At 38.5% G+C, this 15,528-nt stretch overlaps 1 protein-coding gene across 1 annotated transcript in view; it reads left to right on the top strand.

Moving 5' to 3' along the window:
- The window catches only part of LOC138878489 (uncharacterized), a 43,160-nt gene extending 30,971 nt beyond the window's left edge, over positions 1-12,189 (top strand). Inside the window, exon 5 of the mRNA XM_070158172.1 lies at positions 11,974-12,189. Coding sequence (XP_070014273.1) covers positions 11,974-12,189 — 216 coding nt within the window. The remainder of the gene's footprint in view (positions 1-11,973) is intronic.
- The last annotated feature ends 3,339 nt before the right edge of the window (positions 12,190-15,528 follow it).

The raw sequence follows: 15,528 nt of genomic DNA, 5'->3' as shown, positions 1-15,528 counted from the left end.
GGATCGGTGGGCAATTTGTGAACCACTAAATCAGTGCTCAGGCCCGGCATGTCGTCATACGACCATGCAAAAACATCTTTGAATTCTATGAGTGCTTTAATTAACTCCTCTCGGATCTTTGGTTCCAGATGGACACTTATTTTAGTTTCTCGGATATTACTCGTGTCCCCTATATTGATGTCCTCGGTATCACTCAAGTTAGGTTTGATTTTTTCCTCAAAGTGAATTAACTCTTTACTAATCTCTTCAAAAACCTCATCTTCATCATATTCTGATTCATAATCACAATATATTTCTTGAATTAATATTTCGGAACCAGATTGATTTTTAAGACTGGGCTGAGGATTCCTCATGCATGCCATATCACTAGAGCCAGCGTAAAAAGAACTGTACAGGAAAGAAGAAAAAGAAAAGAAAAGAAAACTATCAGGAATGATAATAAAAAGGAAACTGCTTTTTATTGGATGATGAAAGATAACAAGGTTTGCACACTTCAAACAAACTGTAAGATAAGCTTTGGGATTACAACCCTGAAGTAACCCAAACAAACTTGAAAGAAAATCAAAATAAACTACCAAGACTCCTTTCGAATGGGGAGAGGAGTGGCTTTCCAATTATTAAGCTTTGTTTCTGGCCCAACGAATTGAACTTCTGCGTTGCTACACCCTTCTCCGCTTTCCAACATATTCACATCATTAAACAATTTCTCGAATCTTTCAATTAATTCCTCCTCAGGATTGACCCGGGATTTAGGAATTGTTGTTATCGGGCGGTTTTTAACGCCGATCTTGACAAAAGATTTTGACAGACGTGGGACTGGTTTTGGAAGAACCCATGCTTGGTGTTTCAACTTCCTGGCTTTTATCACGTCATTTACGGTGGGTATGAACCCCAAACCGAATGTTCCCCAGTTCTCGGGGAGAGATACTGGTTGTATAATTCCTTGCAAAGATAAGCCCAGACCTTTGCCGGGTATAAAACCATTCTTTAACATTTCATAAGCTACCATGACTGATGCAGAGGATATCTTTGGATTCGGAAGGTATTTCCCCTCTGGAATTTTCTCCACCGACACTGTGTCGGACACTTGGTATACCCATGGTCCCTGGTCATTTTCTGTTCCCTCGACTGGTACAATGGTACTGCTGCGAGCATTTAAACTTTCTTCCCCATGCACAACTATTTCTTGATGATCCCATTCAAACTTGACAACCTGATGTAGTGTTGACGGGACTGCTTTAGCAGCATGGATCCATGGTCGGCCCAACAACAAGTTGTAAGAGACAGTTATGTCCAACACTTGAAATTCCATTGTGAATTCAACTGGCCCTATTGTTAGTTCCAACACTATGTCGCCAAATGAATCTCTGCTTCCACCGTCAAATCCCCGTACGCAGATACTATTCTTCTGGATCCTCTCCTCTTTAATTTTTAATTTGCTTAAAGTGGAGAGAGGGCAGATATTTGCACTTGACCCATTGTCAACCAATACCCGGGTTACTACGGAGTTTTCACATTTCACGGTGAGGTAAAGAGCTCTGTTGTGCTCAGTACCTTCCACAGGTAATTCATCATCAGCAAATGTAATTCTGTTTGTCTCAAAGATTCTGTTGGCTATTCTTCCTAAATGATTTACGGAGATCTTTTCAGGAACATGAGCCTCATTCAGGATTTTCATCAAAGCCAGATGGTGCTCCTCTGAATGAATCAGTAATGACAACAATGAAATTTGAGCGGGCGTCTTCTTTAATTGATCCACAACAGAATAATCATGGAGTTTCATTTTTCTTAAAAACTCTTCCGCCTCTTCTTCCGTCACAACTCTCTTTATTGGTGTTGGATTGTTTTTAGTTTTTCTTAACTCTTCGGGCGTAAAACATCTTCCCGAACGAGTCAAGCCTTGCACCTCACACACTTCTTCCTTGACTTCTTTTCCTTTGTACATTACAGTCACCCGTTCGTAGTTCCATGGGATGGCTTTGTTGTTGATGACCGGCAGCTGGATTACAGGTGCGATAATAACCCGATCTGTACGGGCTCCTTCCACGAATACAATGGGTTTGTTAGCAACCCCTGGTACTATCACTTTCGGCCTTTCTTGTTTTGCGGCAACTTTGCTCGATGATCCCTCCTCGATTATCATAGATGGTCCATCACCATTTCTGTTCTGCTTAGGTACCGGCTTCTCCTCTGTTAACTGCTTATCTGATTTGGCTTCATGAGACTTGATCATCATGACAGTTTGTGACGGCTTCTTTGTCTCCCCATCAGCTTGTATGATTTCTATCATATTAGCCTCTTGATGGGCTGGCATTGGATTTCTATTGATATTTGGGGCTTCGGGGGTTTGAACCTCGATTTTATTAGTATCAATCAGCTCTTGTATTGCATTTTTTAAATGCCAGCATTTCTCCGTATCATGGCCTGGTGCACCAGAGCAATATTCACAGCTAATGGTGTAATCCAGATTCTTTGGAGGAGGATTGGGTAGCTTGGATTGTATTGGTCTCAGCATGTCTAGTTGTCTCAGCCTGTGGAACAGACTAGTGTAAGACTCTCCCAATGGAGTGTAAGTTTTCTTTTTCTGTTCTCTTTCCCCCTGAACGCTGGCCTCGGCCTGAAACCTGGTCCGGGATAGGCTCGTGGGTAAGTACTTGGTATGACAGGAGCACGCCAATTGGCGTGAACAGGTGGATGATTGTATGCTTGAGCATGGTTAATGGAGAAATGAGGCTCCGAAGGGTGATAGTAGTGTTGGGATGAATCATGGTGGTAAGCTGATTGGCGAGGTCGTTGTTGATTATAGTAAAGCGGTGAACCTCTGGGTCCCGACCAAATTCCTGAATCAACTACCGCTGCTTCCTCCCTCTTCTTTCTTCCGATTCCTCCTACCCCGCCTTGAATAGCTTGAGTAGTTGCCTTAATTGCTGAATAGCTCATAATTTTATTTGTTTTGAGACCTTCTTCCACCATACCTCCCATCTTCACCACTTCGTTGAATGATTTTCCAACCGCTGAAACCAGATGGGCATAGTAAGTTGGCTCCAAGGCTTGGAGGAAGTAGTCTACCATTTCGCTCTCCTTCATAGGAGGATCCACTCTTGCTGCCTGTTCTCTCCACCGAAAACCATACTCTCTGAAACTTTCATTGTGTTTCTTCTCAAATTTTGTCAAAGATAATCGATCTGGGATGATTTCCAGATTGTATTGGAAATGGTATGCAAATGCCTGTGCCAGGTCATCCCAGGTGTACCATCTCCCATGGTCCTGGCGTGTATACCACTCCAAAGCTGATCCGCTTAAACTTTGACTGAAGTAAGCCATCAATAATTCATCATTTCCCCCAGCTCCTCGCATCTTGCTACAGAAACCCCTTAAGTGGGCTACTGGGTCGTCGTGCCCATTGTATAGGTCAAATTTTGGCATCTTGAAGCCAACTGGTAATTGTACATTGGGGAATAAGCACAAATCTTTGTATGCTACACTGACTTGCCCACCTAATCGTCGCATGTCTCTGAACGATTGTTCTAGACTCTTGACCTTCCTGAACATCTCTTCTTGCTCAGCATTTTTGGCTGGCTTGTCAATTTCGGTTGGGAGATCAAAATGAGGAGCAGTTGAATTAATTTCGGAGGCTTTGAGGGTAGGCTCCGGGGGTAATATTGGTTGTCCTGGGCCTGGAATGTAGGCTCACTAGGAGATTTGTGAAATGTAGCAGGGGGAGGTGCTACGAAAACAGGAGTCATAGGTGGAGGAAAGTATGGAACTGGTTTCGGAGGTGGAGACTGTGGTGTCTGAGAGGTGGTGCCTCGGTAATGCTGGTAAATGGGGAAGTTTGGGGATAATTCAGTGGTAATATTATCCTGAGTTTGGGTCATTGATGGAGCAGGGTTATTTGGGTAAGATGGGGGTAACTGTCCTGTAGACCAGGCTTGGTACATCTCAGCCATTTGCTGCTTGAGTTTAAACATCTCTTCTTTCATTTTCCCGACATCCATCTCCTCTAGCTCCATACCTGTGTCAACATCTGGGATAGACATACTTTCGGGTATTGGTCCTTTTGATCTTGTGTGATAGTGATAATATGCCAGTATACTCTTTAGAGAAACTAACTGCTTGAATTCTGGAAATGAACAAACTTGTTAGTTTTGAGAGTTTAACACATATATAATCACACGTTGAGATGCAATGCTCCTAGACAAATAATCCCTTTCTATTATGCATTTGCTCGGCTGCTTGTGTCATCCCAGCTTTCTTGAAATTTTTATTGTTATTCACTTTTATTTATTATATATGTCTTTTATCGTGGTGGTCGAATCTTATAGAGATTGCCTACGTATCATGCCCTTACATGAATCAGACCTTGCGTAGTTCGGGCTAAAGGCAATCACTTTTATTCATTATACAAAGATGGAATTACATTTGAAAACTTTTAAGAAAATGGTTTGAAACACACACACACTTAAATCAAAATAAAAGATACAATTCTTAACATCTCACAACATGCCCCACTTTCCACTTTTGTTGTCAAATATTGGATTATCTGCTCAATGTGGGGCTTGACCTGGATGACCTCCCAGCGTACGATACATCCTTTCCAACTCCATTGCTAGATGACGAGCAAAAGTGGGCGCATGCTCTGTAAACCTTTCATAATCCATTCCTTGGCAGTTTACATAACTTTGAGATGTGAAGACTGCCAGGTCGTGGATTTGTGCCCTGAAACCTTGGAGACGTTGGTCTTGGTCTTGCAATTGCTGCTGACGAGTGGTGGCTATATCTCTGACACGGTTTTCACGATCTAGAGCTGATTCTAACAGAGCTCGGAGTCTGGCCTGCTCTAATCTTGCTTGCGATCTTTCCCTGTCGAGGTCTGCTTGTTGATGTTCTCTGTTGCATCTTCTTGCCTCTTCTAGTTGTGCACGAAGCTGGTCTTCTGATCGCATCCAATAGTCTTTTTCCTTCTTGAATTGTGCCTTGTCTTTTTCGGATTGCCTATCTTGGCGTTCCTTGTTAGATCTGGCTTCTTCGTTTAATTGTTGGATCCTTTCTTTTGCTTTGCTCAATGCCCTTTCGTTTTCCGCAAGAATGGAATCATAATCTTGCATTCTTTCAAAGAGATTGGCGATGGTTTTTTGATCCTTCCAGCTCCTCTTTGGCGTTTCAGAAACTCTTTTCATTTTTTGGAATCGAGCATGAAGATTTTCATTCTCACAAGCTAGACTCTTCTTCTCGCCTTCGGCTTCTTGTGCTTGCAAATCTTTCTCCAAACTGAGGCTTCTCAGATTTTCTTTTAGGGCATGGATAGTTGCTTTGTACCCTTTTTCCTTTTCTCCCCAGATCAACCGCTCTTGGATTTTATCATTGAAGTTTTGAACATGGGGTCTTTTTGTTGGCCTTCTTAGCTCAGGCTCTGGTACATCATCCACGCGAGACCGTTTTTCAAACCACCTTGCATATCCAGGATTTATCTCACCCTTTGTAGTGTCTGGGACTTGAGTATCACTTTTCAAGTATCGACATCCATTCCACATCTGCTGAAGTAGAGCCTCGGGAATAGTGGCTTCTGGGTGTAATTCGATTACTTGCATACTCAAATCTTCATCATCAGGAACTACTTGATATCTCCCTAGTTGCCTTAGGACTCTTAGTGGCGCATACGGCTGAATGCTTCTCAATCCCAATAGTAGTAGATAACTATTTGAGGTTGACATGTGTATTACTTCCCTCATCGGGAGCCATCCCAAAGTCCATTCAATCTGATTTGCCGTTAAAGCCTTTAGATGAGATACCCATGCTTCTATCCCTTCTGGAGCCTGATAATTTTTTGTTCTTTCCTCATAGCTCTCGATGCAATTATCATTGTTTGACCCATACTGTATGATCTTGGGCTGTTGTTGGAGATGTTCCATCACCCACATTTGCAACAAAATTTTGCATCCTTCGAAGACTTTTGCTCCTGATTTACATAAAGTCAAAGCCCGATAAATATCTGATAGAATGATGGGGATAAGGGTGTGATTTTCTTTGGTGGTGAGGATTTGCACAACTTTCGCGGTGCGAATATCAATTGTTCGCTCTTTGTTTGGGAAGACCATGACTCCTAGAAAAGCCACCATGAAGGCAAAGCGACGGTGAATCTGCCAAGTGTCTTTGTTTTGCTTGTTAGTAAGGCCTTTCTCATGAATTTCGAACCCATCTGACTTTCCGAACCTTGAATACAAAAAGTTGAAGGAACAACATCCATTGATGACATTGCTTTTCCTGATTTGACTGCTGATGTTCAGAAGACCGAAGAATCGAAGTACCGAAGGAGCCTTTGTGAATATCAGGCTTTGATTTTTTAGACTTCCGTCAAAACCAGCATATCCAGCTATTTCCTCCAATGTAGGAGTAAGCTCGAAGTCAGAGAAACGAAAGACATTGTGAGCAGGGTCCCAAAAAGTTACTAATGTCGTAATCAGATCATCACGGGGTTTAACCTTCATAATATCCGTGAGGTTTCCCAAATGCTTGACGACCCATTTTTGACCGTCTTTGCCTAAATCATACCACCATATTTGAAGCTGAAAGAGAAATTCTTCTGTACTCGTGGAGGAGGGGCTTTGTGTGGTGCTCATTTTGTATCTGAAGTTTAATTTAATAGAGTTAAGACTCATTTTGAAAAATAAAACAAAAAAACTATTTTCAAAATTTTATATTTTTGAAAATTTACACTAAAAAAAATTATTTTATTTATTAAATATCTTTATTTCAAGATTTAAAAAAAACAACCCATTTTATTCCTCTCTTCTCACCATGATTTCGTTTAAGCTGGTCAACAAGAATGTTCGAGGCAAATGAATGCACAAGTAGCAAGTAGGATGCATCAGGATGGTCTTTTTGTTTCGGGTTCACCTGTCCTAGACAGACCCAACCCCTGTGTTGAGTCTCCAAGGCCAAATGTATATGATGCAAATAGACGTTCCTACTAGGGATCCGGTACATGGTTGAGTTATTCTAAGTGTAAAACCTAAGGTTGATTGTTCTAAACCTGGCTTACCCAAACGGACAGTTTAAGCCAACGCGGGGGCAACGTACCGGGAGCACGAAAGTCTACCCGGCCTAATTACTTGTCCCAACTTCGTCTTATTTGGTATGACTTTAACAGAAAGGTGGGCCACGCGCACGTGTGCACCATAAATTTAGAAGACTCAGAAAGAGGGGGTTTCGTAGCAGTTGTATATATTCACAATTCAAATAATATTAAAGCGGTAAAAAAAACATTTAGCATGTTAATCATATAAACAGTTGAAAATCATATAGTAATAAAGCCAGTTAACACAGATATTTTAAGCTCGAATTCTTTAAACCCTGAACCAATGGTTCTGGGTTACAGTTTACATCTTGAAGTCCCCAGCAGAGTCGCCAGAGCTATCGCACCTCCATTTTACCGCGCCCGCGGGGCGCGTGGGGAGTTTTCTCCAATTGAAGGACAGTCGAAACGGAATTTGTTTATTTGTTTCAGAGTCGCCACCTGGGAATTTTAAGGCGTCCCAAGTCACCAGTTTTAATCCCTGAATCGAGGAGAATATGACTCTGTTTATTATTCTACGAACCAGAAATCCTGAGTAAGGAATTCTGATAATCCGGAAGAAGGTGTTAGGCATTTCCGAATTCTGTGGTTCTAGCACGGTCGCTCAACTGTTTTTATTCTTGGCTTAATTATCTTGATTTTTACTAAATACATTTTTATTGCATGATTTTGTTACCGATTTTATTTATTGTTTACAATTATATAAACGAATTACGCGTACGTATATTCGTATTATATACCTTTTATAATTGTAGAGAATCGTGTCACGCATACGTGTACACAAAAAGTTGATAATATTTTTTATATTTTTATTAAAAAAAATCATGTGTTCGAAGTTAGAAATAACATTAAAAACACCGTCGCCCTTGTATGATTAAACAGTGAACTGCACATCTCGGGTTATATGAAATTATTTTAACATCCTTGGAGAAATCCCTTTTATTAAATATTCGCTCGAAGTTGCGCGAACGCATAATCCGAATTTGCTTTTAAAAATATAATCAGGTTACGCGAACGCATCCCTAATCGCGCAAAATATTTGTAATGGTATTATGGATTTTCCACAAATTGTTTATTATATCTATACATTTTATCATGATAAATCTCCATTTAAGGTACCCTTAAATTCTTGAAAAGAATTCACAATTTATTAAATGTTTATTGCGAATTATATTTTTTTCGCGTATGAATTATATTCCTCCAAGCTATTCAAATCCAAAGAAAGGAATAAACATATGATTAACACTTTTTTTAAAAAAAATACAACATATGTATACTCAAAAGGTGAATAGCTCATGAATCTTTAAAAAAATCAATTCTTGAAAGGAAATGATATTTTCGAAGAATTCTCGTTATTTTATTTGCAACAAATGTTATTTTTACAGTCTTAAACTTGTTACACATTATAAATCTAATCTCTTTCCACATTGCTTGTTCCTAATCTAATAGGCCTAATTATTTTGATTGATTGCTATTGATTGAATTCAAGATATACTTAATCAAACTAATTTTTTGTTCTCAATCTATGTGAATTATTGCTAAACACCAACTTTCGCATTGTATAAATTCCTAAGCCATTTGTTATTAATAAAGAGAACAAATCTACCTGTTAACTTAATAAAATGATATTGCATACAACATTATTTGCCATATTTTGACATTGTGAACATAGCGGATTTTACTAATGCATCTTTCAACTATTGATTATAAACATAACCATTGTTATGCCAAAATATAGAGTAAATTGCAACCAATATCATCTAGCTTTAGACAACAACTAACTTAACTAATAAAATAAACTGATAACGTATTTTTCCTTGATATTTCCATATTATGCTATACCTAACTAACAATACCATAAAGTTTAAATAATGGCTAACTTTCTGCCATGTTCTCTATTTTGACAATTCAAATATAACTATACTAATGAGATTTCGAAATGGACAACATTATTACAAACTTTTATACGAATTTCAAAACAAGACAATTAACTTATAGCCATCGTATTGAATTCACTACTAGTTAACCAACACGAAATAAAACTGAAATTTAAACTACAGGACTTAGATGAATAGAAAGCAGAATTATAACTCCAAAACTTCATTTATTTGCCGTGTTGAAGCTTTTCACAACATGAGTTTAAAAGGTATGTACCTGGAAATGGAGGTAGAAGGAGTAAATTTCAGCAGTAATAGCAACAACAAAGTCAGCAGAATATATCAGCGTTCAGCAGATTTGAACAATAATAGGATCCGAGGAGCCCAGATGCACAGTAACAGGATTTTTGGGAAAACTTTCAGATTTAATCCAAGTAATATCAAACAAACAGACCCGGACAGATCCAAAGAAAAGTATGTTTCTGATTTTCTTTCCTGTTTCTATATCTGTTTCAGATTGTGCGTATAGGTGTGTATTCTCATTTTTTTTGTTTCTTTTATGTTCTCATCCTCTTTTTTCAGATTTCTATTTCTGATTTTTCTCAATGTATCTCTCTCTATTTTCAGATTTCTCTCTAATGCCTTCAAAAATTAGATCTCAACTTGTCTTTCTTTTCAAACTCTCTCTCTAAAATCTGATCTTAAAAATCTGTTTGTTTCCCCAATTTCACACTCTCTTTTTCTCTCTTTAAAATCTACTCAAGTCTGTCCCTTAAATCAGTCCAGCTCCCTGTATTTATACAGGGCTGGTCCTATACTCTTTTAGTGCTTCTTGGACCCTTTTGTCCTTTTAAAATCAAAAAGTTTCCATTAAAACTACTTTTGAATACTTTAAATCCTATTGAGTGCTATTATCTTGTTTTTCAGCAGCCCATTACCCTTTGTTTCCCACTATCCTATTAAATTAAAACCATTAACAAACCACTTTCAGCCCACTATTATGTCACATTACCCTTACTGTTTTATCCCAGAAAATGTCCCAGATTTCCTACTGTAATTACTGTTATTACTGCCTTAAATTCAGAATCTAACAATACAGATTTTAAAATCTGTTTAAGCAGCTATAACCAATCCTAAAGTTTTGGACTGAATCCTAACTAAGAATGTAACCTTCTAACACAATTACATCTAATCAACATTTGTAAAATTACACTGAATTCAGAACTAACATCATAACAACATATCAATGAAATCATTATAACAATTCAGACTGGACTTAAACATTGAATCAAGATCAAACATACACAGGAGCATTGTCAATATACTGACAATGCCCTGTTCAGAAAACAATATATACACACTATTGACAAACTTTCTGAATTATTAAACGAGAATCAATTAATTGGGAAGAACTAATTGACTGAGTTCAATGACAATAAACAATTCCAAACAGATAAACAGGGTATTACAAACAGCATTAATGGCAATAAGAATTTACAAAACAACTAATCGACGAACTTAATCGAGTCGATTACACATATTATGAACATTCATAAACAACAGAAACAATAGTATAATTCTGATCAAATAGACGAGTATGAGACAGTATAACAGAATTGACTAGAAAATCATGAAAAATTAAACAGACTAATGAAACAAACATAGAATACATGTAGAATACACATAAGAAACAGAAAAAATACCTTTGAATCCTTCAATTTTATTCCGACTCGGACTCAACTTGGATTCGGACTTTGTTTGAAATCAAACAGACCTTAGTCGAAGTATTTTCCACTGAAAATACTTCGACTAAGGTCGATTAAACCTCAATCTTTATCTAATTTGGGCAAAAATCCAAAAGTCTGGTATTTCTAGGGTTTTTGAAGGTTCGATTTGGGACTTAACCATTTTTGGTCAGATTCGGGGGGGACCAAATACAAAACACGGGTGAGGGTAGCCTAGGGGTCATTTGGTGTCAGTTTAGAACAGATCTGAGTTTGTTCTTGTTTGGTCCGAATCTTCAAAAGAAGATTCGAGAAGCTCGGAACTGATTCGAGCCAAACAAACTTCAGATCCATAACGAGGCATGCTAGGGGGTACTATGGTGTTATTTTGGAAGCCATTGGAAAGGTTTGAGTTTTCAGACCCACCTTCGATTTAGTATTCGAAGAGTTGGGGTCTGATTCGAAGGAAACTAAGGTCAGATTTGTGTAGAGGATGTTCAGGGGGTTCTAGGGTGTTATTTTGGTGACCGGCGGCGTTGATGCCGCCGGGTTTCAGGCGGTGGGATTCTAGGGCGGCTAGGGTTAGGGGTGGGTCTGAGGAAGATGATGATGAACAGTGGAGAGGGGGGTTTAGTTAGGGGGGCGGGGTAAGGATTATGGGCTTATATAGGGACGGGGTGGGTTGATGCTGACCGTTAGATCTAGTAGGATGAAAGGTCAGGATTTATTCACTTAACCAAACGATGTCGTTTGGTTTAAGCTGGGGGGGTAATTTGATTTGGGCCTGGATTTTAATCCAGGTCCAATTTTTATTTTACAACTTGTATATTTTTTATTTTCTAATTTTATTATTAATTAATAAAATCCTAATCAAAAATTATAAAAACAAAATTATCATTACAATAATATTAATTATCTTTTAATAACCATTAACGCGTAGATAAAACATTAATCACACAGTGGAATATAAAAATAGAACGAAATGCATATTTTGGTGATTTTATTTAAATTATCTTTCAAATACATAATTAAATCCTATATGCATGCAACATGTATTTTATTTTAATTTTCATTTTATTATGACAAAGTTAACATTTACGGACATAACACAAATATTTAACACCACGCAAATTCGAAAATTACACAGTAAAAGAAATTTATTTTATTTTTTGATTTATTTTGGAGTAGTTTTCGTAAGGCAAAAATCACGTGCTCACAGGAAGCATCTCATAACATCATGGCTATATCTGCTAAGAGCCTAATGAATGAAGGAGCATATCTCTCTTCTGAGTATTAGGGGGAAGACATTACATTTCTAGGAGATGGAAGAACCACAGCACTCCTCGAGTCCTTGGCTCATGAGATATTCTCAGAAAAACCTTCTAATGAACCTGATTCACTTCCATGCAAACTCACTCATGCACCTCCTGTTCATTCCAAGCTCTTAGTGTCTTCCTCCAAATCACCCATCACCAGGTCACTACAGCAAGAGAATTTTGAATCCTCATTATAGAAAAGTAAGAGGAGTGTCAAGACAAGGAAAAAGAGGAAAATGGATCCAAAGGATTTTATCAAGAGTGTGCCAGTAAATAAGATAGACAAAGATGTTTCTAGGGAACCTGGTTCCTTAATGCAACAGTATATAACAATTAAGGAAACTATTGAGAAACAGAACGGGTCATCCATGAAGTACAACAACAAGTCTAAACGGAATCAAACTGTTGAGAAAAAGTTGGTGGAAGCATCTCGACCATTTCTCAGTTGATAAATGCTCAAAATGTAGCCTCTAAGGAAATAAGAATGCTGAGGGCTAGAAATGCCATACTGGAAACTCAGCTTAGCCAAACAGCTAAGGTACCTGATTCTGTAGATGAGGGGGTTGCCCGACTGAGAAAGCAAAACGAGAGACTTTGGGCTCAACTACTTGAAGAACAACTGGATGCAAAATGCTAGATTGGACCTGGTTCTCAAAACCATTGTTGTCTCTTCCTCCAAGTCTCCTTCACTTAGTGTTCCCTAGGATCCTCCCTAGTGTCAAGCTATTTTTGCTCCAACATCTTATGGCTGCTGTTTTACTTTTGTATACTAGTTTTTGTGATGTCATGTTGAACTTAACCATTACTACTCATGTCTTGCTCAGTCCAATGTAAACATTGATAAAACAGCTCCCCTTTCTTTGCATGTATAATAATGTGCTCCTCCGACTTCTCTTTTCTGTTATGTTGTGTGCACATATCTTATTACCTGTTTATGCTCTTCGACATACTTGTTCTTTTTAATGATGCCAAAAGGGGGAAAAGAAGCGGGAGGTTGAGGGGGTAATATGCATGTGATCAAAAAAAGGGGGAACTAAAAATCACAAGGAGAGAGATCTAAGATTAAGGGGGAACTGGCATCTCATCTGGTTAATTCTGATCTAAACAAATACTTTCCATGCCTATGTTTGTCATCATCAAAAAGAGGAAAATTGATGGGTTTTAAATGTCTTAGCTTTATGCTTCTTATGTTTTGATGATATAACAAACTTGTTGTGAAGAACCAGATAGAGAACCTTGTCCCACAGGATACACATCTCATGTGAATTGTTCAATGTCTTAAAATCAGCGAATGGATAAACGACCATAGGAAGGAACACAACAGGGACCCGATGCCCTGGTCCCTTAGGGTTCTCCAACAAATGCACAAGTCAGTGACTGTACGCAATCAATATAAAGAGACACACAACAGGGACTTGCTTCTTGGGGTTCTATGATAGAAATACAGGTCAAGTGCACCGCTGGAACGTAGCAGAAGAAATTAACTATCTGGAAACTATTACAGAAGAGGAACACAACCAGGACCTGGTCCGTTGGTGTGTCCTGACAGAAGTATAAAGTCCACTATCTTGCCGGAATGCAACTGCACAGAAGTGGCTGTGCAGTCAGTGCAGCAGTCACTTCTCACTGGGAAGAAGTACACCAATAGTTGACATCACTATCCATTGTGATATCTTTTGTTATAAAACAACCTAGTGCAAGACACACCATCACTTGTGCATTCAATGATATTCTTTCAAGAAGAAAAAGCATTCATCCGGCATTGAAGTCACTGGTGTTTCAAGAACAAGAAGACAAATCCACTAAGGATCAGATTCTAAACGAGCTTTATGTACATTCATATTTGAGTTGTAATCTTGTTAATTGTTCAACATTGTAATTCCTAGTTTTCTTTCTTAGAAGCATTGTCTTAGGAACAAACCAAATTCGTAAACTTTAGAGTTTATGTTGTGACTATGAATAGTCATAAGTTAAATCCTTTGTAACTAGGAGAGTTAGAGAGTGGCTTGTGGTGGTTGCATCATAAGTTAGTTTGATGTCTTTGCAATAGGGTGTTTGCAAATTGACTTGTAATAGGTAGATTATAAGTTAGTAGAGTTAAAAGCCTACAAGAGTAGGTCGTGGTTTTTTCATCCCATTGTGTGGGATTTTTCCACGTAGAAAATCTCTTGCCTTCTTTACATTTAGTCTTTACTACATTCTATGTATCAGTATCATAGAGGACCTAGTACTTTATAGTTTGGTGGACTCATATAAGCTAACAATTGGTATCAGAGCAGGTTCCTCCTATCAGTCTAACACCTAGGAAGGATCCTCAATGGCTGCTCCACCAAACTTTGACGAAGGACAATCAACCTATAGACCTCCCAGATTCAATGGTCAATACTACGGATGGTGGAAAACCTGGATGCATGATTTCATGATGGACGAAGATTTAGAGTTGTGGGACATCATTTGTGATGGTCCACATGTTCCCATGAAGAAACTTGAAGAAACAGGACCATTGGTGCCCAAAGGGAGAAGAGAGTACAGCGACATTGATAGAAAAGCTATAGAAAAGAACTATCGTGCTAGAAAATCATGATGTGTGGCATAGGAACTAATGACTAAAATAGAGTATCAGCTTCTGATACTACCAAAGAAATAGGGGAAGCTTTACAACCGCACATGAAGGAACCATTCAGGTCAAACAATCCAAGATCGACATGCTCACCACTGAATATGAGCTCTTCAGGATGAAGGATGATGAGTCCATACAAGATATGCACACCAGATTCACCTCCATCATAAATGAGCTTCACTTACTTGGGTATGTCATTCCCAGAAACAATCTTATAAGGAAAATATTCAGTGTTCTACCTGGGTCTTGGGAAAGTAAGGTAAATGTCATCACTGAAGCTAAAGATCTACAGACTCTAACCATGGATGAGTTGATTGGTAATCTAAAAACATACGAGATGAAAAGAAAGAAAGACAGTAAAAGAAGAGATCCTAAGAAGGAAAAGGACCTGGTGCTTAAGGCTGAAAGCAGTGATTCAAGTGATGAAGATAGTGATATGGCCTATCTTACTAAGAGATTTCAAAAAATGGTTCGAAGAAATGGTGGAATACCAAAGTGGAGCAGTTCAAGTAAAACAAGGAACAACGATCTCTATCACAGATGTGGAAAGTCAGGGCATTTCATCAAAGACTGCCCACTCGCGAAAAAGCAGTAGTACAAGCAAAATCCTAACAAAGTAGGAAAAAGGAACGTGCTTCCAGAGAAAAGATTCAATCGAAAAAGTGATGCAGAAAATATCGTTAAGAAGGATCTTGCTACTTGGGGAGACTACTCAAATGAATCCGAAAGGGAATTAGATGCAGAAAATAGTTCCATGATGGCAGTGGAAACTGAAGCAACGAAATATGATTCACTGTTCGCATTGATAGCTCAGTGAGATGATGATGATGAAGAAGATAAAGTTGTTGAGGTAAACTTCAAGGATGTTCAGAGAAATCTGAAATCCTATTCTTCTAAGAAGCTAAGGTCTTTATCA

This window comes from Nicotiana sylvestris, chromosome 9 (assembly GCF_000393655.2).
Source record: "Nicotiana sylvestris chromosome 9, ASM39365v2, whole genome shotgun sequence".
Classification (NCBI taxonomy): domain Eukaryota; kingdom Viridiplantae; phylum Streptophyta; class Magnoliopsida; order Solanales; family Solanaceae; genus Nicotiana; species Nicotiana sylvestris.
The sequence above is the reverse complement of the archived record's forward strand: the minus strand, read 5'-3'. Positions and strand labels throughout refer to the sequence as shown.